Source organism: Lynx rufus, unplaced genomic scaffold (genome assembly GCF_022079265.1).
Source record: "Lynx rufus isolate CCGP_SWC_20201006 ecotype Redwood Valley unplaced genomic scaffold, mLynRuf1.p SCAF_27, whole genome shotgun sequence".
Classification (NCBI taxonomy): domain Eukaryota; kingdom Metazoa; phylum Chordata; class Mammalia; order Carnivora; family Felidae; genus Lynx; species Lynx rufus.
This window is the reverse complement of record NW_025814842.1, coordinates 4,636,622-4,653,189: the sequence shown is the minus strand read 5'-3', so window position 1 is coordinate 4,653,189 and position 16,568 is coordinate 4,636,622. Positions and strand designations below refer to the sequence as shown.

Sequence of the window (16,568 nt, the reverse complement as noted above, 5' to 3'; positions counted from 1 at the left end):
TGCCAGGCCAAACCCCAGCCCGGGATCCCCCCCCCCCCCACTCATCTTCTTCTTACCTGATTCCAGGCAACTCCGCGGGAGAAAACTGAAGCCACAATCTGCCCCGGGGTCAGACTCTCCCCAGACCCTCCTTACACTCCCCGTCCTCCCGCTCGCTTCTCAGGCCAGTCCTTTCTACAGCTGCCTCCTCAGAACTTGCCAGGACTCCCACATCCAGTCCTACCTTTTACACTTTTGCCCAGGCTGTTGCCCTGCCTGGTACCCTGTTTCCTAGCTACAGTGGGCTCGACCCTCAGCACCCAACGCTGGCCTTCCTTCAGTTTAATCCAACATGTGACATACAGTAAGATCCTGCTACCGGTGCCAGCCAGGCACTCAGGTTCAGAGCTGACGGCACCGTGGTCCCTGCCCCCCAGAGAAGCCACCTGGAAGTGGTGAGAGGCAGTGGGGAGGCTTGGATGGCCTCCCCGTGTGGGATCCACACCCTGGGCTGATTTCCTTGGTAGCTGTGGATGTCTTCTGCAAAGCTGGAAGCTCTCTGAGGGCTAGGTCTGTGGCTTGGCTGAGGGCCACAGTGACCAGTCAGGGTTTGGCACAGGGGAGGGACCCAGTGACTCAGTAAACAGGGGTCCACCAGCAGCCAACCACACCTCCGAGTAATGGCAGCAGTTAGCATCCTGGCGGACTCCCCTGTCCATAGCACAGGATCTGGAGGCTCAGAGAAGATCTGTAACTTTCCAGGCTTACACAGCTGGGCCCCGGCACAGCTTGGACCGAAGGCTGGCCTCTGAGCCTCGGCTCTGTGGCAGGACTCTGCCGAGGGACTCCAAAGTTCTGGTTGCTAGTGAGGACTCCCTGGCTGCATCCCAAGGCTCCCTTCCATGTTCTTTGTACCAGGAGCCAGTGCCAAGGGCATGGTGGGGAGGAGGGAGGGAGAAGGGAACAGTGGCTTTGCAGCCAGCTGAAATATAATCCCTCTGAGGTTGTCCAGTGGCCCCCACCCTGTTTCCCCCAAACTCTATGGGTAGGATTAAGAAGACCAGGCAAGCAGAGTAAGCTGGCCGATAGGAAGGAAGGGATGTGGATCCTCCAGGAGGAGGGGGCAGCAGGGCTGCCCGCCCACCCCCCCCCCCACCTCTGAATGTTTCAGGCGACCAGGAGGTCAAGATGAAAGGCCTACTCAACTCTTCCAGGAGCATCCTGGCCTGATGCTGTCCTTGCTCATCCACAGCGATTCCCGAAAATATAGAGCCTCAGCCTCATTCCCCGGATGGTCACTCAAGGTCTCCGGAGCCTGACACTTCCATCTGCCTGGCCTGCACATTCCCCACACCCTCCCAGACCCACCACATGTCTCAAGCTCAAGCAGAGGGATGACGAGTGGGAAGTTGTCCACCTCCCACTTGGGGCTCCAGCCCCAGGTTCCAGAAGGCATCGGCCCCGCTCCCCCAGCCCCTGGGTCGAACCTGGGCATGGGCCAGATGACCACCCAGCTCCACCCTCCAGCAGCAATTAGAAAAGGCCTTGCGTCCCCCGGGGTGGTAACCACAGTGAGTCACCAACTGCACAGGTGGGAAAAGATTGGTGGCCTTTTCCCTGCTTGGTGTCCTCAGGGCTAAACCAGAGGCCAAGGCTGCCTTGTGAACCAGATGCGTTCCTGGCTGTGTCGGCCTCCATGAGGCTCAGTCTGGCCAGGTACCCCAGCCCTGGGTCTGTTCTGAATCCACTAACCCAGGACAGCCAGGCGCATTGAAGCCTCATGGACCACTGCCCCTCTGACTCTGCGGGTATGGCTGCCCCAGGACTCTCAGATCCCTGCTATGCCAACGGGCTTCTCTGAGACCACAGGACTCTTCCCTGGCCACACAACTTCAGTCAGTCAGTTCTGTTCTCTCTGCCTGGGGGGTCAGGTGTAAATCCATGACCAGGTTCCTCCTAGGGGTTGCCCTAGGGTCCTCTCTCTCCACCACATTCCCTGACATGGCTCTCTGGCCAGTTCTCTCCATCCGCCCAATCCCCAATCGTAGGAAGGAGAGAGGGCTTTTCAGTCTCAGCCCTTGGTTTCCCCCCACCCCCATCCCGACCCCTAGAGGCGCAGGCAGGTTCCAGGCACCCAACGCGGGGAACTCGCCCCCGTGTGCCGGGTGGGTGTCCACCTCAGGGCCCCAGCCCCACCCCTTCTCAGGCCGCCCGAGGGGGGTGCGCCGCGCCCAGGGCGCACAGTTCCCGGGGGCGCGGGGCGCGGGGGGGAAACTACCGAAAGTGCCGAGAGAAGCCCTGGTCCTTCCCCATCTGGAGCCGGCGGCGGCGGCGGCGGCGGCGGCGCGGCAGGTGCCGACAGGTAGGGGTGGCCGAGCCCGCGAGCGGAGCGAGGGCGCCGCGACTCCACGAGCCTCTGCCGGGCGAGCGCACTCGGCCCCTCCCGAGCCGCCCGGGCCCGCGGCCCCGCTCCCGCCCCTTCTCGGGTGGCCCCGCCCCGCCCCGCCCCGCCCCCACGGGGGACCCTTCCGCTAGCTCCGGGGGATGTGGGGGGAGGTTCGGGGCTGTCAACGCTGCTTCCTCTCGGCCGGCTTCTTCAGTCCCTCCCCAGGTGCCTCGCCTCCAGCCCCTCGGGCCCTGGCGCCCAGGCCCCCTGCACCTGGCTGCGGCGAGACTGAACCCCACAGTTCGGGAGAAGCTCCGACTTTCTTTTGTAGAGCACGGGAAGTCTTTCCGGAGAGGGTGGTCTTAGCGTTAGGCTTCAAGGAGTGGGTCAGCGCGGGGAAGCCCTTCTCACCTACCCCGGAGAGAAGCGCTAATCAAGAGGCTAGAGAGGGGGAGGCCTTGAACGCCATTGTCAGCGTCTGAGACTGAACACTGAGAACCCCGAGGAGCCAGGGGAGGGTCTGTGTCAGGATTTAAGGAGAGGCGGAGGGACCCCAGAGGTTTTGGTGCACCAGGGAAGTGGGTGAGGCTGGGAGGGGAACAGGGAAGGGTGTGGGGTGGGGTAAGTGGCTAGGTTCTAAAAACACAGAGGAAGGAGAGTACGTGAGATCTGGTGAGTGAGGGGAAGTGAGGAGGGGCGGCCAGGCTGGGGCAACTCCCAAGTGAGGCTCAGGAGGCCAGCCGGCCTCCTGTTGGGAGAGAATCGGAGGAACAGCTACGGGGAGAAGTGGGAGTTAACAAGAAAGGGGGTCTGGACCCTTCTCTGGCTCTGGGCCTGCTACTCCCTGGGAGTCAGAGCAGGAACTGACCCCAGAGAATCCACTGCATGGTCATTTCTGGCTGATCAAGTCCTGCTCGCCCTCAGGAAACATAGACACAGGACATCTTGAGGGCTCCTTGGGGGACATCAACAGAAAGCCGTCTCCTCACCACGAGGTGGCCACTACCCAGAGAGACTGGCACTGCAGAGGCAGAACCCCCCTGGCCTATAGCTCTGTGTCAGTCACTGGGAGCAAGGAACATCTTATGTGGTCCTGCCTAGGGGCTCCCGCAGCCGGTCACAGCGAGGCCCCTGCAGGACTGCATGGTCAGACCTGGTACTCGGTTCAGACCATGCTGCCCAGTCCACCCGCAGCCCCACGTTCCTGGCCCCAGTGAGGCCGCTGCCCTCCTGTTATCAACCAGGCCTGCTTTTCTCCCTGCAGCAGCAGCAGCAGCAGCAGCAGCAGCAGCAGCAGCAGCGGCGGCGGGAAGCCGGAGCCAGCACTCATGCGGCATCCTCCCAGGCCTTGTCCTCAGCCCTGCCAGGGACAGAAAAGCCTGAAAACCTCCAGAGTCAGTACAGCTCCCTGACATCTGCAGGGCCACCGCTGTCCCATCATGAGCTGTTTCTGTTTGGCTCCAGGTGCAATGGCCCAGCATTCAGAACCAGGCCTGCCCGAAGGCCATGAAGACGGTCGGTCCACCTTGCTGTGGGCAGAGGAGGTGTGAACACAGGGCAACTGCCAGACACAGGCGCAAGTGCACACACCGCCTTGGGGCCAGGCGTTACTGTCGTCCCCTGTCCCCGTCCCTGTCTGTCCACAGCACATGCCGCCCCTCTGCCCCAGCAGCCCAGCGCACAGTGAAGGCATCAGAAGGGGATAATATCTGCCCCTGGCCAGATAGCCCAAGACGACATGGTGGGGGGTGAGGGCAGGGGTCAGCCGACAGCTGGCCTTTGCTGCAGAGCCTGCCCCACGAGAGGGTGCTACTAAAGGCACATCACTCTAGGACAGCAGTTGTCAACTGGGGAGTGATTTTGCCCCCCAGGGGACATTTGGCACTGTCTGGAGACAATCTGGGCTGTCACAAAGTGACAATTGGGAGGAAAGTGTGCTACTGGCATCTAGTGGGTGGAGGCCAGAGATGCTGTAAGCATCTGACAACATACAGCACCCCCACCCCCCGCAACAGAGAATTATTGGGCCCCAAATGCCAACAGTGCCAGGAAGAAAGAGATCTTCCCCAGGGGAAGCCCACACTAACTGAGCACATACTACGTCCCTTGTACTTCTGCTCAGTTTCATAAGAATTCTCCCAATCGCTTGGCATTATGGTGCCTCGGACATTTGTCATTAAAGCAGAAGAGGATGAAGTGGGGTGCAGGTGTCCCCTCACCCCAGATTCTCAACCGATCTCTTCCTTGCTTGTAGCTGGCACACTTCATTTATGTGATTTCCTACCAAGAGCCCTGCTGGGAACACGTAAGGGTTGGCAGCCCCATTCTTCAGACAAACTGTAGAGGCCAGTCAGCCTACCCAAGGCTGCATGGCCAGTGAGTGGACCCGGGGGTTCAAGCTAGGTCTGTTGGGGTTCCAGATCCCAGCTTCCTCCATCACGGCTTTTGCTTCCCTCTCCTCCCACCCAGCTGCCCCTCTGGCTCCTTCTAGATTCCCTGGAACACAGCAGACTGCAAAGCCACCTTCGCTCCCCTGCTCCCTCCTGACTACGTCACACTTCCCAAACTGCCTGGCCCGTCCTAATTAGAAAGTCATTTTATCACTTCATCAAACTGGGATCCCTTTGGGGATAGACCCACATTAGGCTCTGAGCTGCAGAACGAACCCCTTGGCCTACGTTACCACCGCTGACCCAGACCTTACCCTCATGGCAGCACCGACCGGGAGAACTTTCTGCGGCGATGGACACGTTCTAAATGTGCACTGTCCCGCACGGGAGCCACTAGTCATACGTGGCTACTGGGCACTCGAAATGTGCCCAGCGAGCCGGAGAGGCTGAATTTTAAATTTTATTCAATAATCATTAAATTTAATTTTTAAAAAGGTACATGTGGCTGCTGTGCTCCATGATCTCACCGCTCCCTCTGCTTTCTTCCCAAGCCTTCTGATCTGGCCCCTGGGACCACCCCTCAGAGGTCACACGGTGATTGGGGTGGGTTCCAGCCTCTGCCAAGCTCGCTCTCTCTCTCTCTCTCTCTCTCTCTCTCTCTCACACACACACACACACACACACACACACACACACACACACAGGTTCACCTACCGCTTGCTGCTCAATCTCTCATTTAAACCTTGTCTCTCCCCAATGGGACATCCCAAGGCTGCAGCGGTGGCTCTTTGTGGCCACCCACCCCAGCAAGGTGGTTCACGGCCGGGTACTGTTGGGTGCCCAGTGTTGGGTACTGAGCGGCACCACCCTCGCCTTGGCAGGGTCCACTTCTGTGGCTACATGCCTGGCCCTGATGAAATCTTCTAGGGGGCTGTCTTCCCAGCCCCATAGGACATACTGCCAGACTCGGAGGGTCACTGAGCCACAGCAGGGGCACCTGCTGCCTCCTCCAGGGAGCCTGTCCTGATTGCGCCCTGCCGAGTTAGCCCTGGGCTGCTGGCGCTCAGCCCTCAGAATCACAGGTAACTGTATCTGTGGCTCCTCCATACCCCCTGTGAGCTCTCCCATAGAAGGTGCTGCACGGGGATCACTGCCGCAACCCTGGAACCCAGCGTGTGGGCCAACAGAGCCTGGGAGTGGGGGTGGGGAGGTGGACGGTAAGGAGATGGGGGTGGGGGCGGCTGAGGCCACACGCTGCCAAGGTACCCCTCTCCCTGCGGAGCCCAGCTGGGCGCCGCCCCCTCTGCCAGCATCCTCCCCAATTTTCCTATCGAACTTGACAATCGCTGACAACGGAGCTGCCGTTTCATCCTCCCCAGCAGCGCCCCGGGGATGCTGCGGGGACCGGGCATCCCCGGCTGTCCAGGGTTCCCACTTCCCCGAACTCTAAACCAAGCACGCCCAAGGGGGCGCCTCCCCCACCCCGGCTCTTCCTGACCCACTGCCGGTCGCCTGGGGACTAACGAACGGGAAAGCAGGCTCGGGGAGGCAGACAGGCTGTCCCGGGAGACAGAGGCGACAGAGACGGAAGCCGGGGCAGCTCCGAAGGGAGACGGGGGGGACCGAGAGGGCCAGCTGAGTCCAGCTACTAGCAGCCTCGACACAAGTGTGCCAACTTCCCAGGGGACGGCGAGCCGCCCTCGACCCTAACCCAGCCCTGGTGGAGATGGGTGGGGTGGGGGGCTGCCCATCCATCACCTCCCCAGGGAGCCCTCAGCACCAGCGCATCATCTGCTGAAAATTAGGCTGTAGAAATAACTTTTTTTTTTCCTCTCTTTGGATTTTCCTAGCAAGGGGCAGGCCCCTAACTCACCCCAGGCAGCTCATGGTGGCCTCTTTCGGTGGCCTTCTGTGCTCCGCTGCAGAGCCGAGACGCTGCGCCGGGGCTTGGTGGGGGGGTGGCCAGCCCTGTCCCTGACATTGGCCAGGCCCAGAGGGAGGGGCAGGCTGTGGGGTGAATGGCAGCAAGGGGAGGGGGCGGGCTGAGCCCAGGAAGGGGGAGGGGGGAGCCGTCGCAGGCCCTGGAGGCAGGGTGAGGAGAGAAAGACCCCGTAGGATCCCGGCAGGGAAGGCATCAGGCATCACTCGGAGGGGGCCTGATCAAAGCTGTGCTGTGCAGGGCTGTGATGCCCTGGTGGGAAAGGGGGTGGGTGTGGGGGGCTCAGAAGACTCAGGGGCCACGCCAGGTGTAAACCCACCAGGAAATTTTTTTCCTAAAGGACAAACTGACAGGGTCCAAAGCTGAGCATAACACAAAGTGCACAGCTGATGGGTTCAGGGTCCTGTGACGGCACTCATTTGCTGTGTGACTTTTGGGCCAGCCTCTTAACCTCTCTGAGCCTCAGTCTGCCTCCGAGAAATGGGCATAATAATGGTGCTGGGGTGATTCAGCCAGAGAGTGTTTCTCTAGGGCCCTGATGAGGTCCCTGGCGCACAGCTGGCATCATCAGAGGGCACAGAGCACACACTGTTTGTAGCACGGGGCGTCCTTCCTGCAGGAGATGGGTCCTCTCTGCAGCCTGTCCCAGCCCAGCATCCAGCAGCCATCCCGACTTGTACACAGTGATGCCCTGGCACCCAGCAGAGCCAACAGCCGCCCTTCCCAGGGTCGGCCTTCAGGCCACCGGCCCACCTTGCGAGTGGGTCAGTGTTGGGGTTCAGTTCCGTGGCAGGACGCACAGCATAGCGCCTGGGGCAGCGGCAGAACAGCGGACATCTCTAAGCAAGACACACTCTGCCTGCCCAGTCCTCCCCCAACGAAGGTACCTGAGGTTGTCCATGAGTGGTGCACGAGCCTCTCTGGGCAGCACCAGGGTGAGCGCCCACACCAGGTCATCGACTCGCTGCTGTGCCGCAAACTGCTTCAGGGCAGCGAACACCCGTTCCTTGGCGGTTGGCTGGTCCCCCAGGATCTCATCCACCTGCAAGGAAGGGTCTGGTGAACGGCCACAGGGACCCAGGACAGAATACTGCTCGCCTCCGGTGCCTCAATTTGAGGCCCTCAATTTCCCTCCGCAGGACAGTTGGAGCACTGCCTGAGCTCCGTCGTGAGCTCTTTACCCAAGTCACGTCATTTCCAGCCTCACGGCAGCCATACAAGGTGGCAGGGCTGACACCCTCATTGACATCTAAGCAAACGGAAGCTGGTAGAGGTGGGGTTGATTTGCCCAAGGCCACGGGGTCAGGGCTCGAACCCAGAGACCGCCCTTCCGCTGAGTATTGTAAGGATCAAAGGAATCAATACAAGAGCTTTAAAATGTGCCAGGCACTCAATAATTGCTAGTTACTATTATTATAACACTATACTCCCTGCCACCACACGGTTCGCTGAGAGATCCCACAGGGAACATTCTGGCACCACAAAAAAGCCCCGGGGTGTGTGCCTAGCCCTGAATTTGGACTCCTCCAGTGCTCTCTCTGGACTTCTGTTTTCTTCTGCTTTGTGTCCAAACCAGCTGGTACCAATCAAGGTACATCTACTCAGAGGAGTCCACGCAGCCGTTGGAAAGGGGCATGCAAACGGGCACCATGTTTCTGGAGGGAAGCTTGGTAAGTGTGTTCAGAGCCTAAAAATGCACCAGGACTTTACCCAATGATCTAGAAACGTATCCTAGATCTGTCCTGAAAGACAAGACTATGCACAAAGATTTATGAGTGAAGAGGTTCACTCTGCATTGTTCATGGAGACATTGGAAGCAATACAGAAATCCTGATAATACTGGATAAATAACTGTAGCACATCCATTTGGGGGGGTAGTTGTAGTCCTGACTATTCAGCCAAGAAAGGGGGAAACCCCAAACCATGTGGGAGGCAAGACTCTGGCAGTTACGGGGCAGCCAAGGGTAGCTTTGGGCAGTTGGAGGCTCTTGTCCAGCGTTTTGCCTCTTGAAAAGATGATGCAGAGAGAGGGGGACAGCAAAGCTTGCTCAGGGTGGTGACAAAGCCCCGCAGTGCACCCTGAGCGGACTTGTCCTAACTGGGTGGTTTAGGACAGCTGGACCTCAGGTTGCTGGTCCTGTCCCGGTTCTAAGGCTGGATCTCCAGTGCCGACTCTGTGAACCGTTCCTCCCCCGATCCCTTTCTCCTGCCCAAGTTAGCACAGTCAACTTCTGTTGTTGGAGAGCCAAGTTCACCTGATACCCTGTGGTACTGGACATCGTTGATTCTGGGGGCGAGCATCTCTGAAATCAGGATGTATCTTATGGCTAATTGCTGTTCCTGCTCATGTATATGGATGTGGTCATAGATGTTCACCGCGTTACTTGAACTGACTTACGTGCATTGCCGGTACCAAATATGTTCCAAATGAGTCTAGAAATTCTCTTTCAATGACTACTAAACTAAATGATGAGTAAGTAATAAGGAAATATGGCTCATGGGTTAACTGGCACAGGTTTTTCTCTGTTGATGGTCAATAAAACGGGCATCTTGCAATTGATGTAAGGTGGGACTATTTGGTCAGAAAAAATGGTGCTGAAGATCTTTATTTAAAACCATGAAATGGAGGGGCGCCTGGGGGACTCAGTCAGTTGAGCGTCCGACTTCGGCTCAGGTCATGATCTCACAGCTTGTGAGTTCGAGCCCCGTGTCAGGCTCTGTGCTGACAGCTTAGGGACTGGAGCCTACTTCAGATTCTGTGTCTCCCTCTCTCTCTGCCCCTAACCCACTCTCATTCTGTCTCTGTCTCTCTCAAAAGTAAATAAACATTTAAAAAAAAAAACATGAAATGGAGAGTGATGGCTAAGTCTGTGGAGGTTCTTTTGGTGGGGTAACTAGAGTGTCCTAAAATTGATCGTGGTGGTGCCTGGGTGGCTTAGTCGGTTAAGCATCCAACTTCGGCTCAGGTCATGGTCTCACGGTTCCTGGGTTCGAGCCCTGTGCTGACAGCTGGAAGCCTGGAGCCTGTTTTGGATTCTGTGTCTCCCTCTCTCTCTGCCCCTCCCCTGCTTACATTTTGTCTCTTTCTCTCAAAAGTAAACAAACATAAAAAAATAAAATTGATCCTGGTGATGGTTGCATAAATCTGTGACTATATCCAAAACCACTGAATTGTACACTTTAAATAAGTAGATTGTATGACATGTGGATATAGCTCAATGAAGCTGTTATAAAATATACAGGAAAATGTGATAAACAGGCAAGTGAAAAAAACAGGTTACAAATGGGATATGCAGTGTTACATTTTTGTACATATACAATTACGCATATATCTATGAATTGGAAATATGCACTAAGTTTTAGAGTGATCTGGATTTTTTAAATAAGTCAGTGGTTTCCATTTTCTCTACAGTTTATATGGTTTATACAGTCAGGAAAAAGAGTGCGTGTTATCATTTCTCCCTTTATTTTTTACTGTAGTAAAAATGCACGTAACATACGATTTACCATTGTAACCATTTTAATGTGTACGATTCAGTGGCATTAAGTACATTCACAACATGGTTTAACCATCGCCACCATCCAGTTCCAGAACATTTTCATATCCCCCCAAATGGAAACTCTATGCCCACGAAGTACTCACTCCCTCAGCCGCTTTCCCCCAGCCAGGTGGCAGCAACTAATCTGTTTTCTGTGTCCACGGATTTGTTTACACTGGATACTTCTTGTGAATGGAATCACAAGAGTGAGGTGGCTTTTTTTTTTTAATTTTTAAAAATGTTTATTTGTTCTTGAGAGAGAGAGACAAACAGAGTGTGAGTGGGGCAGGGGCAGAGAGAGAGGGAGACACAGAATCTGAAGCAGACTCCAGGCTCTGAGCCATCAGCACAGAGCCTGTCGCAGGGCTCGAACCCAAGAACCATGAGATCATGAGCTGAGCCAAAGTCAGACGCTTAACTGGGTCACCCAGGTGCCCCCCAAACACTTCTTTTTTTAATGTAGCAGTTAGCCATGGTCTGTCCATACTCCACGAGAACCCTCCCTTCATGGTCAGGGGTCTGAGGTGTGTCTGGACACTGACAACCTGAGCTGACCCCGAAGCAGAGGTGGGAGGCTGGGCGGCAGAGCGAGCCTGTGAGTTTGCCACGCATCTCTGTTAGGGGAGTGCAGGCGCAGCCTCCGCCAGAGCTGGGGCTGTCCGCTACCACCTTTCCCACCTTCCATCCACCTCCAGACATCCGCAGACAGCATCCTTCCCCACAACCCTCTGCCGCCCGAGAACCAAGGGCTCCCCACTTCCTGGTCAAGGTCAACCCTCCAGTCCACAGACACCCCTCTGCCCCACCTGTCCCCACCTTCTCTTCCTGCCACCTACTTGTCACGTGGCTCTCCGCTCAAAAGCCACCTCCTTGAGGACGCTTCTTGACCACCCTGGCCAAATGGCCCCCATCTCTCTCTCATCTCCCTGTTTATTTCTTCACCTCCTTGATCGTTATGCCCAGATAGCTTGTTTATAGATTTGTCCACTTCCTCTCTGGCTCTTCCCCACAGGAACATGAGCTACAGGGGAGCAGTTTCCCTGCCTGCCCTCATCACGGCTGTCTCCCCAGCCCTGGCGCATCACGCCCGTAATCAATGATGGCGAAACACATGGATGTCAGCGTCTCTACTGCTTCCTTCCCTTGAGCTTTTAGAAATGTTCAAGTCCCTCCCCACCTGTAAATACATGAGTACATCAAGTCCTTCTTGCCCTGCAACCCCATCATGCTCTTAACTTTTCTGGCCCAGAGCTGTCTACGCTTGCTATTTCTATCCAACTGCCCTGACCCACTACGGTGCGCCCCCTTCTTGCAGCACCCTGTGGCAATTCTTTGGGCAAGGACCCCAAATGGTGACTCCTGGACCTTGATCTTCAGCCCAGAGCCTGCTCCTGAACTTCAGAACTGCATGTCTAACTCCCTCCTAGATAGACGCACAAGGCGATTCAGGAAGGCTTTCCAGAGGTGATGATGCCATAGAAACAGCGGTTCAAGGGCGTCAGGCCTGAGTCCTAGCACACGCACCCCACACGTCTGTCTCCTCCGCCTGGTATGACCTGATGCGACGGCCTGAGACCCAGACCTGAGCACAGGGCCTGGCACATAGTAGGCACTCACTGGATGTTTCTGGAACTGAACTGAAGAGCCACAGTGGTGGCTGGCTGTCCTCTCACGGCGTTTCCTGCAGCTCCCCTGCCGACCTCAGTTTCCCTGGTGGTGAGCAGGGTGGGCTGCAGCACCAGCACCCCCTTCTCTTCCACCCACTGTGCCGAGGAAGGTTAGTGGTTTTGAAATCAAAGTCAGATGCAGCCTCAATTCAAAGGAGAACATGGCTAGCTGGAAAGACGTTTTATGTAAGAAAGAGGAAAAAATAGTTCCTCCCCCCTGGGGCCTGTGCCACAGTGCGGTTTTGGTGTCAGCTATTACCCAGATGCTCCCAACCTATATCTAAGCGTGAGGCACCATCACGGGACACTAATGGATTTCTATTAAATATCAGAATCTTCAAGGAGGAAAAACTGGGGCAGGGAGAGCGCTGGAAGCTAATTGTCAGAAAGCCCTTGATTGTCCTGAGGCAGTCTTTCCTGGGGATTTGCTCTCAGTTTTTGGAGATGCTTGGTGAGCTCTAACCAGAACCCAGCACTCCCCCTTGCCAGAAAACACATCATGGCTGGCCTGGGCGGCCGGTCACGTTCCTCCCCGCGCTGGTCACCACCCTGGCCCTGCTCTGTGGCCAGGTCTTCATATCCACCTTGACCTTCTGGGGGTTCTGACCATGCCCCCTTCCAACTCGCCAGAGGCTGGACGGAGCCTCGGGCAGGCCTTCCAGGTCATCTGGAATTCTAGCAGGCATTACTAGTTGCTGTGGTCTGAATGGTGGTGCACCCCCCGCCCCATCCCCCGCTCATATGTTAATAACCTAATGTCCAGTGTGATGGTATTACAAGGTGGGGCCTTTGGGAGGTGATTAGGTCATGAGAGTGGGGTGCTTGTGGGTGGGATTAGTGCCCTTATGAAAGATGCCCCCGAGAGCTCCCAGCTCCTGCCCCCTTGTGAGGACAAGAGAAGTCTGCAACCTGGAAGAGAGCCCTCACTCCATCATGCTGGCTGGCACGCTCATCTTGGACTTCTGGCCTCAAGAACTGTGAGAAATAAATTCTCGTTGTTTCTAAGCCACCCAGTCTGTGGCATTCTGTTACAGCAGCCAGGACGGATTGGGGCACAAGTGCTCACCAATATTTCAAGCTCTCCTCCCTGGATGCACAGAAGACTACATTTCCCAGCACCCTTTGGGAGCAGCAGCGTGACTAGTTCTGGCCAATGAACATTGACTGCAGGTGCAGTAGTTTGCTTTTTGAAGTCCCTAAAAGCTGATGCACAATTTTCCATGCTCTCTTCTAGAGAAAACCCTGAAGCCTCGCATTGAGATGGGGGCGTCTTGGGATGTTGAGGGCCTCATGTAGAGGTCAGCCACCCCAGAGTGTCGCCTGGACTTTTAGAGGACTTTGTATGGATGAAAAATAAACCCGTGGGGTGTGCAAAGACATCAAGATGTTTGATGTTGTTTGCTACGACAGCAGAGCCTATTCTGGGGATAGAAAGGAAGTCATATCTTTTGAGGAGCTGGACACTGGTGACCTAGGGAGGCCAGAGCTAAGTGTTGTGTGTATGAGAGAGTGACTGCATATACTTGGCTACAGAGGCTGGCCTGCTCAGGGGCATGGGCTGAAAGGCTCAAGTTGGGGTCCTGCCCAGACAAAGAGTCATACCAGGGTACATGGTGGAGCTGAGGTTCCTGGCAGGGGGCGGGGGGGGGGGTAGGTTTAGAAGAAGGGAGGACTGGACCAAGCTTGGGCACTGGAGAAGGCTAGGTGAATGGAGGTCTGACACTGGGCAGTGGGCTGGGAGCCATTTCTGCAACAGCCAAATGCAAACAGGGCTTCCTAGCCCTCTGCTCCCCCAAATCTCATGGTCAAGCTCTGCCAAGAGGAGGAATGAGTAGTGACCTTTCTATGGAGGACAAGGAAGAGTGTCCCAATCATCAAACTGAGTTCCCAAGGTGTTGGACTCGGCATCCACATCTGAAGGCCCTGGAGGACAGCTATACGAGGGGGGATGGACTGAGATGGTTCCTGCATGGAGACCTTGCCCATGGTCCTAAACAGACATGACCATACTGGTCAGCCTCTTCCTCCATGACTGTGTCACACCCCAGTTTCTTGGGTTTGCCTGGATTTGTCCAGAAAAGGGTCAGGTTTCTGCAAATCAGGGATTGCTTGGGATTCTGGCCCGAGGCCAACACCATCCTCAGACCTTCCTTTCCAGCCCTGGGTCTCCACCTCTCCTGGTGGCCACCCCTTGCTTCCTGTAGGTGACTCAGACCTTGGGCTCTTCTTGTGGTCATTCCAGGCTGTCACTCTCAGTCCTCAGGGAAGCCCTAACTTCCCACCTGCCACCGCTCAGGGCCTGTTCACGCCAAAGTCTGAGAGGAAATGCTTTTGGAAGTTTGGGGGACATGAACCGGGGCCTCCTATGGCCAGCTAGCCAGCCACACTGCTGTGTAAGGCAGGGCCAGATCCCAGTTTTGTGGGGGCTTGAAACAACTGTGACTCTTTAAAAAAAGGAACACTATGTGCTATTCTCTGAATGTTTGTGTTCCTCCTAAATTCATATATTAAAATCCTAAGCCCCAAAGATGATGGTATTAGGAGGTGGGGCCTCTGGGAGGGCTCTGGGTAGAGCCCTTCCGAATGGGATTAGCGCCTTTAGACAAGAAGCCCCAGCAAGTCCCCCTGCCCCTGTCACCACAGGGAGAAGGCACCAGCTATGAACCAGCAAGTGGCTCTCACCAGACACCAAATCTGCTGGTGTGCTGAGAACCTCTACTTCCAGCCTCCAGAATGGTGAGAAATTAATTCCTTTTGTTTCTGAGCCCCCTGGTCCCTGGTGTTTTGTTACAGCAGCCGCAACAGACTAAGACACTATGTTAGTAATACGGGCAATGGAAGGGAACATCCACTACCACAGGATGTGGGTGAGAGTCACGGGCATAACAAGGAGCTCAGCGCCAAAGAAAACGTGCTGTACGTCCATTAACATCAAGTACATCCATTAACACCAACCTCACAAACAGGCAAAAGTCATCTCTAATGATGGAGTTCAAAATATCAGCTACCTCTTGATGGGGTGAATAGGACAGAAAAAAGGGCACGTGGGAACTTTCCGGGGAGAAGGAATCGTTCTGTTTTCTACATTTGTCATTATCTATATTCTGTTGCTCTACATTTTGAGGAGGGTGGTTGATTACAAGGGTTGTGCATATGTTAAATGTGTTGATCTGTACACTTGATGTACTTTATACACCTGTGTATGTCAATAAAAAAGAAAAGCAACTTCTTTTTTTTTTTAATTTTTTTTTTCAACGTTTATTTATTTTTGGGACAGAGAGAGACAGAGCATGAACGGGGGAGGGGCAGAGAGAGAGGGAGACACAGAATCGGAAACAGGCTCCAGGCTCTGAGCCATCAGCCCAGAGCCCGACGCGGGGCTCGAACTCACGGACCGCGAGATCGTGACCTGGCTGAAGTCGGACGCTTAACCGACTGCGCCACCCAGGCGCCCCAAGAAAAGCAACTTCTACAAAACAACCGAACAAGAGTTAACAAAATTACGGGGCGCCTGGGTAGCTCAGTGGCTTGAGCGTCCGACTCTTGGTTTTGGCTCAGGTCATGATCTCGTGCGTGGCTCATGAGTTAGAGCCCTGCATCAGGCTCTGTGCTGACAGTGTGGAGCGTGCTTGGGATTCTCTCTCTAGCTCTCTCTGTCCCTCCCCCGCTGGCTCCTTCTGTCTCTCTCAAAAATAAGTAAATAAACTTAAAAAAAAAAGATTAAGAATTACAAAATAAGGTACAGGGCTTTGAAGCTTGAATGTCATTATATTTCTGGTAAATATGTCTCCAGAAGATTCCTCAGCCCCAGGTTATGGGAGCCTCAAGCTCCAGGCCCACAACAGGCCCGTGCCCAGGGTCCCCTGCCCACCACCCCGACTCCTCACCCCTCACCCCTCACCCCTCGCGGCTCCTACCTTGCGGCTGAACTCCTGGGCCTTGCGCCTGCGTTCCCGGTACACGGCCTCGGGGCGCTTGCGGCCCGTCAGACGCAGCAGTTCGCGGCCCAGGGAGAGGCCTCTGCTGGGGCGCAGCGGCCGCAGGGCTGCGGTCGGGGACGCGCGTCCGGATCCCGCGGCTGGACCCCCGTCGGGGCCCGGGAGCACGCCGAGGCTGGGCGGCACGCGCGGGCAGCGCCGGGCCAGGCGCACGAGGTGCTCGCGACTCAGGCCGCCCACGGCCAGCCCCTCCACCTCCAGGATCTGGTCCCCGGGCCGCAGACCCCCGGCGTGAGCACTGCTCCCTTCTGTCACCTCCAGGACGAAGCAGGGGCCCGAGCCGCCTAGCCGGAAGCCAAAGTCTTCGGGCCAGCCCTGGTTGGTGGCCGGCATGGCAGCGCTGGCGGTGCGGCTGGAGAGGGAGAGACACTGCCCAGGGGATTCCTTGTGGCCCTGCAGGCCGCTTAGATGCCCAGGAGATGCGCCAGTCTGAGCCTCTAATTCTCTCTGCCTCCACGTGGAGAATTAGTTCTTAAAACAGTGTCTGAACTCCTGGATCCAGCTGTGCCTGAAATTCACCAACTTCCATGTGACAAAGGGACTTCCCAGTGACATGAACTCACAAATTCCTACTGACTTTGGCGGGGAGTTTCCCTTTGAATTGTAGGACTCTCCTTTTTGACTTCCTTGGGGAAGGAAGCATGGTATGGCTGACCTGGAGGTCTCTAGG

At 56.0% G+C, this 16,568-nt stretch overlaps 1 protein-coding gene across 3 annotated transcripts in view; it reads right to left on the bottom strand.

The window, feature by feature from the left end:
• The window catches only part of GRID2IP (Grid2 interacting protein), a 32,655-nt gene extending 16,424 nt beyond the window's left edge, over positions 1-16,231 (bottom strand). Inside the window, exons 1-2 of one of the 3 annotated variants that reach the window (XM_047089387.1) lie at positions 15,818-16,231; positions 7,582-7,736 (exon numbers count right to left, since the gene is read on the bottom strand). In XM_047089387.1, coding sequence (XP_046945343.1) covers positions 7,582-7,736; positions 15,818-16,231 — 569 coding nt within the window. Of the gene's footprint in view, positions 1-2,257; positions 2,293-6,628; positions 6,643-7,581; positions 7,737-15,817 lie in introns of those variants that run through there. The other 2 variants (XM_047089389.1, XM_047089388.1) reach the window with 2 other exon arrangements.
• Positions 16,232-16,568: the final 337 nt, after the last annotated feature.